The 6,806-nt window shown below is 34.9% G+C and overlaps 1 protein-coding gene across 1 annotated transcript; it reads right to left on the minus strand.

The window, feature by feature from the left end:
• Positions 1 to 455: 455 nt before the first annotated feature.
• On the minus strand, positions 456 to 5,684 carry bco1l (beta-carotene oxygenase 1, like). The gene is made up of 11 exons (XM_016441379.1): positions 5,523 to 5,684; positions 4,167 to 4,295; positions 3,874 to 4,003; positions 3,637 to 3,784; positions 3,387 to 3,534; positions 2,651 to 2,871; positions 2,294 to 2,560; positions 1,892 to 1,997; positions 1,718 to 1,812; positions 1,514 to 1,625; positions 456 to 648 (listed from the first exon to the last, which is right to left on the minus strand). The coding sequence occupies exons 1-11, from the start codon at positions 5,614 to 5,616 to the stop codon at positions 491 to 493; spliced, it is 1,608 nt and encodes a 535-aa protein (XP_016296865.1). The 5' UTR covers positions 5,617 to 5,684; the 3' UTR covers positions 456 to 490.
• Between the last annotated feature and the right edge of the window lie 1,122 nt (positions 5,685 to 6,806).

Genomic DNA, 6,806 nt, shown 5'->3' on the forward strand with positions numbered 1-6,806 from the left:
TCCCGGAGCCGTGTGAGACACTTTTTTTATGGATGGGTGCTTTTTATTTCACTTCTTTTGGACTGAAGCACTGAAATACCCGCTGACTGCAATGATAGAATAGCTAGGACAATTTTTTATATAACTCCGACTGGATTCGTCTGAAAGAAGAAAGTCATATACACCTAAGATGCTTCGAAGGTGAGTAAAACATGGACTAATTTTCATTTTTGGGTGAACTAACCCTTTAAGACCTACTCAATTGTCACAAACAATCAAGAAGAGATAATTTTATATAATCATGTTGCTATGTAACAATAGCCTTTTTTTACAGAATGTAAACAAATAATTAGAAAGAATGAAAGAATGATCAATAATATTTGCATAGGATTTTGAAGAAAAATATTGATTTCTCTCACATATATATCTTTACAAAAAAAATAAACAAATAAGATTTTTTTTAAATCCTACTCCCTGAAAATGAGTTGTTGTATTATTCTTAATGTCCATTTTAGGTAGACTTATCATGGATGAAAAGCCCATGCAGGTCCATATGAATAGCAGTGTCAATGGTAGCGCGAGCTATCTCTTTAAAGGACTTAGCATCCAGGATCACCAGGAAAGGAGGCTTTTGGGGATTGAATGAAACCACAGAAGACAGGATAACACCTGAAAATGAAGAAAAAGCACTTATGTTTTGTCAAGACAGCATGATTACAAAAGATTTGCTTTAATAGTAAGCTGCCTAATCATTATGGAACATCACAACTGACCAATTTGGTTCACTCTACATAGGCAGCATCTCCATGTGCCACACAAATAGCAAAAAGCATGGGTGGCTCAACTTGCAATTGATTTAAACAGAGTTAAATCACGATTACTTTCTTAATAGTTTTAGCATGGATAAGTTGTATTTGGTCTAGATCTGCAACACGCTGCTGTATGGACTTGCTACTTCCAATAGATACACAGACACACTGCTATGAGCATGTAAGATACATAAATCCTGTAGCAGTGGAAATAGGGGAACTAGGTGGAACTAGGGGAGGTGGAGGGTCTCAAAGCAACTGTTAGAGTGTTGCAGAACCAGCTTACAGCAAATAACTGAACCAGACTACTTAAATGAGCAAGCAATCTCTAGAATAAGCAGAAGCCAACACTGCAAAAAAAAAGGCTTATCTTACTTAGTATTTTTGTCTTGTTTCTAGTCAAAATATCTAAAAACGACATAAGATATTTAGTCGTTTCCAGTTTAAAAACTAAATTGTTTATGTCAAAACAAGACTAAATATATTATGTCATTTTGCTTATCTAGTAAATGCATCTTAATTTAAGAATTTTTAGATATTTTGACTAGAAACAAGACAAAGATACTAAGATAAGCCTTTTTTTTTGCAGTGAATCAGCTTGTGCCATGCAAGAAATTATGTGATTGCTGCATTTAAAGACTAGTTATTTGTTTTCAAATCTTTTATTATGCAGAAACATTATCAATATTTAGCAAAAATGTCAAATGTTTCTATAAAATACTCACCCTCATCTTCTTCAACAGCATCTGGAGATGCTACAAACACTGGCTCAGATGGGTAACATTCCTCCTCGATCCACACTTGGTGAATCCTGGTAGCTATGTCCACTTTTGCAATCTATATAACAAGAGGTCATATTGCTAAATGATTGCATTTTATTGTGCCAACAACAGTAAGGTATTTGGTTTGAATAAATGCTAAATATTTACCTTGCTTGGATATGGTGACCAATCCACCCTGGTGCCATAGAAGTACCTGTACTTCTTACTGTTGAATTTGTAGTTAATCCCTGGCAATTCTAAACCTATAATTATACAAGAAACAATGGTAAAAATTAGAAAGAAATTAACAAAAAATTATAAAGTTCTGAATATAGGAATCACCCTCAAAAATAGTGTCAGGGGTGCAGTAGATGGAGCCTTCCTGCTTCAGCACTGCTGTGGCTGTTGTGTCCTGTAACTTCACCAGGTTGGTGTCTGGTGGAGCTTCCTGATAGCATGAGAGAAAAGGTTTGTTATTCTATGAAAAGTGATATGGTAAAGTAAAGCGTAAATTGGATATGGAATTTGGCCTCTATTCAGTGGTTTTGATACAATTAATAATTATTTACAGAAAGAGTTCTCCTGTTACAATTTAACCGCACAAAGCAAATCTAAAAACTGGTCAAGAATTGTGCATTTATGTCTTGCCTATAATATCCTGATCAACTATTAAATTCCATAATGATTTGAATTATTGTCAGAATAATGCATTTGCAGTTTTCCTCTTTATATTTCCTGTTTTACCTTGTCTATGTTGAGAGGAAGGACAAACCGTTGACATGTTGGTCGAGAGAATTCGTTGTTGGTCTCTATAAATTTGTCAACATCTTGCTTCATGTTGTGTATGTAGAACATATCGTACAGATTGCTGTCCTGGTATGTGATCAAGTCAAAGACAACATGGTCATCTTCTTCATAAGCATTGATGTGATGGAAGACCACAAATGCGTCTGCGTAGTACTTTGTGCTCACAGTTTCCCCAGTCTTCCTATTGACCAGATGGATCAGTGTCTATGTGGTGATCAAAACCAATAGTTGTTAGACTACTTTGATGAATGAATGGAGTACTGTTTTACACAAAAGAGAAGACATTTTGCTCACAATGTCATCTTTGTCGAATTTCAGGCAACTGCCCCAGTTGACATCTCTGAAGTAAGCTGTGGCCAGTTTGAGGATATCCAGCTTGAAGGCCTGCTCTACAAAGATAATGTAGTTCTCCGTCATGCCGAAGCTGTGGAAGTAGCTCGGATACAAGGTGGAGTGGAAAGGAATGGAGCAAATTAGTTCCACCTTCCTGAGGGCTGGCTTCTTCTTCTCTTTATCTGAAATAAGAAACGTATGCATTGTTTAGTTGTTCCTTCTGAAATACGGCCCATCTATAGTTCAGTTATTCCTCATTCGGGGGTCAAAACTGACTTCAGATAAGAAGACGTTTTTTGTTTTAATGAAACGAATGTACAAACATTTATTACTGTAATATGTATTCTTTAATAATTTGTATTTTGAGGGGATTTCTAAATTATTCACCATTTATTTCTATATAAAATAATACAAATATCAGAACAAATATTTCATTATACAGGGCTATGAATTCTTCAAGTTGCCTATAAGAATATTTTTTAGATATAATTACTTACTTTTATTAAGTTTTGCATTTGGACATATTTAGATTTAGATATTATCAAAGACTACTTCATCGTGGCTGATTTGTCATTTTTGATTGTGAAGTTCACAACTCTGACTATTTTTTATGCCATTTCTAATCATGTCTATATTTTTTGTATTCATACAGCAAAGGGCCACAATAGTCACCAATGGTATACATTTGTCTTGTTACCTGTGGCATTGGCTGGCACCTTGAAAATAACATATTTCGGTCTGCCGAAGTTCATGATGGCAGTGCCCATGTTGTACGTGGTCCCTTCTTCATCATAGTGAGGGTGTGCGGTTGCCAAGTTAATGGCAATGTGATTTCTGTAGTTAGTCTGCAATGATAATAAAGAACAATTTATCCGCAGTGGCATGACAAAAACATCTTGAGATGCAGTTGACAAAACAAATGAATGGATGAACAGATCTGGACTTACTCTTCCTAATGTTTCTAGTGTCAGTGGGTCAATTTGGTTAATGTAATTCACTTCTGATGATGCGTAATAATCTTCACCATATCTTATGATGTTAATGAGATTATTATCTGTGAAATCTGGAATGGCATTCATGAAGTAACTGAAGGCCCTACAAAACAATACAATGGAATTAACCAGGTCATTTTGATTGGAATCATAATACAAAATTAAAAAGGTTCAGAAGGAATGCCCGTTTACTTGGAGAATATATTCTTGCAGGGATCTGGATGAACCATGGTTCCAAATTCAGACACAATGATCCTATTGGCAGCTATGTTCTTTTTGTATGTTTCACTATTCAAGAATTTACTTCTGTAAAATACGTCCCCTGAAAAAAAAAAAGTTTTATTGTTTATGGTGCATCCAAAACTCTATACATTCCTAGATGTAGTAAAATAGCACAAGCACTTTGCAGATTTTGCAACAGTGTTCAGATTAGTACTGCACTTTCCATAAATGTCATTTAAAAGGTTCTTTTTCACCCAATTTACCATCTTTAAACGTGAAACTGTGGATGAGTGCCATTCCATCAAACCAGTGCTTGTAAGAAGTGTTACCAACTGAGAACAGACCAGGACCATTTCGTAAGAGTGTCCCCTGAAGCCATGGTGGGATGGAGCCTAAAAGAAAAAACGGACCATTTAATGTGTAAAGCTGACATTGAGGCTTTTAGCAAATCTATAAAAAGTGAGGCAATAAGGTGCAAAATTACAATATTTGGAAGGATAAATAATGGACTGATCAGTTCACAATGCAATAAGTTCTGTTGTTTTTCCAAATTGTGAAATAGGCATACAGGGTCTCTCTCAAACCCTCTAGGGCCACTGACAGTTCAAAATGTTTATGTAGGCTACATTTTACCTAATAACTTTAGTCCTGAAAGAATGCTCTTGTGGCCCATGCCAATGGATCAGTTTCCTAAACTTTTTTGCAAGCAAACTTTGCCTATGCAGCAGTGTTTGATTGCATCTTCTAATCTTCTGATTGCTTTATTGTTATTATTATTACTATTATTTTACAGAAAAAAATCTCACGTTTTATAATAAGTACAAGTAACTCGTTTTATATTTACCTTCATTTATTTACCATGGCATTATATTATATTATATATATATTCAATATTCATATATTTACCATGACATTGCTGGCATAGCTCATGGTAGATCTGTCTTTACAGGCTAATATGTCAGAATTTAAAGTCAATACTCCTATAGTGAAAATGAATGAGTTTTTTACTTCCAGAACTGACTCTGGCACTCTAAAGATATGGCAGAAATAGTAGTATGCCCAGTATGCTATTCTGAATTTAAAACATTCACATAAAGCCATAGGCTATAAAGGCACATCTGCATACATATGTCACCATACAAGTTTTTGCGTATTTCATTAAAATGCAAATATTTTAACAACTGTTTCCTATGTACACAAGCAATAATATTTCATATTTACATTTTTTACATTTCATCTATTTGACTAGGCTATTGCTTTTTTTTTCTCGCTCAATTCCCTCCAAACGCTCACTCACTGGTCATTCATGGTCAGGATCGAGTCGTGCAAAAGGTCTTGTGAACCAGTTCAAACGATTCATTGAAAAGATCCGCTTCAGAAGAACGACTCGTTCACGAGTCAGACCAACTCGCATTCCTTTTCCGTAGAAAAAAGACTATGTGGATGTGGAAGTTCTTTCATAAATGTGCATTTCTAAAAACAGACACTGAAATTTCGGAATCAAACCCATCTGTTTTACATTGCTCTTGCAGCTAAGCTACCATCTGCTTGAGGAGTCTTGATAGTACAGCTGTGTTCCTTACTTTGCACAAAAATGTTCAGTGAAACCGAAACCTTACCTGTCACATCTGCTTTAAGCGGCTCCGGCGTCTCCACTCCGTTTCTCCAGAAAAACGACAACATATTGAGCTGAAGCTGAGCGCTTACTGACATGGCTGTATGCCACACGCTTATAACACGCTACATACAGTATCTGATACACTGCGTGAGAGCTGTCGCGTTTGTGAATCATTACATAACTGTTGGAGAGTTCCTCTCAAGTCACACGTTAATTGGGTCAAGTTCACGGAAGTTCGTAGTTACTCTGCAGAACATTTCATGGAGTTAGTGGGTCTTTTTGCAATTGCTTTTAAATGCAATGTTAATGCATATAATGTATATACAGCCACGATCTGGTAATAAACGAATGAATTCAAAAGTCTAAAATGTGAAAAAAATATGTAGCCTACACTACTCAAACTTTTGGAAAAATGATTTTTTTTGTGCTTTAAAATTGTTTTTAAAAGAAGACTTTTATACTTTTACTGTATTTTTACAAATACATAAATACATAGGCTACATATTACAAACTGTTGACTAGTGTAAATGGCTTGGTTGTCGCCTGTCTAACAGTAAAGCATATTAACCATTCAAAAGTCTAAAATGTGAAAAAAATATGTACACTACTCAAACTTTTGGAAAAATGATTTTTTTTGTGTTTTAAAATTGTTTTTAAAAGAAGACTTTTATACTTTTACTGTATTTTTACAAATACATAAATACATAGGCTACATATTACAAACTGTTGACTAGTGTAAATGGCTTGGTTGTCGCCTGTCTAACAGTAAAGCATATTAACCCAATGGGACATGAATGAATGTAAATTGCATAATCACTAGCCTATATTAACCCAATAGGACATGAATGAAGGTTAATTGCACAATCAATGAACCTGCATGATAAACAAATAAACAAGGCTTGCCAGTACACAAACATCAATGCACTTTTACCTCAGACTAAAAGAAAAACAGTTTTGATAAGAGGCTAGTTGTAAGCCAGCAATGTTATTTGAGATTTTCACTTGTGGGTCATGATTAGAATTTTTAATGATAATTTAAGGTCAAGTTCTTTCTGGAGACTTTATTTATACACCGTATATCTTTATAATGAATGTCTTTTCTAAATATTGTCATAATTGATGACATAAACTTCAGTGGATTTTGACCTGATGTTGACCTATGAGAATCGATTTGAACTGATTTTGATCAATAAAAACTGACTTGTTTTGGTAAATTTGTAAATGATCATAATCTCAGATCAGCCGATGGAGATCTGCTGTAGGCACGGTGTAATTTCTTGCACAT

This window comes from Sinocyclocheilus anshuiensis, unplaced genomic scaffold (genome assembly GCF_001515605.1).
Source record: "Sinocyclocheilus anshuiensis isolate Anshui unplaced genomic scaffold, SAMN03320099.WGS_v1.1 scaffold747, whole genome shotgun sequence".
In the NCBI taxonomy this organism is placed as follows: Eukaryota; Metazoa; Chordata; class Actinopteri; order Cypriniformes; family Cyprinidae; genus Sinocyclocheilus; species Sinocyclocheilus anshuiensis.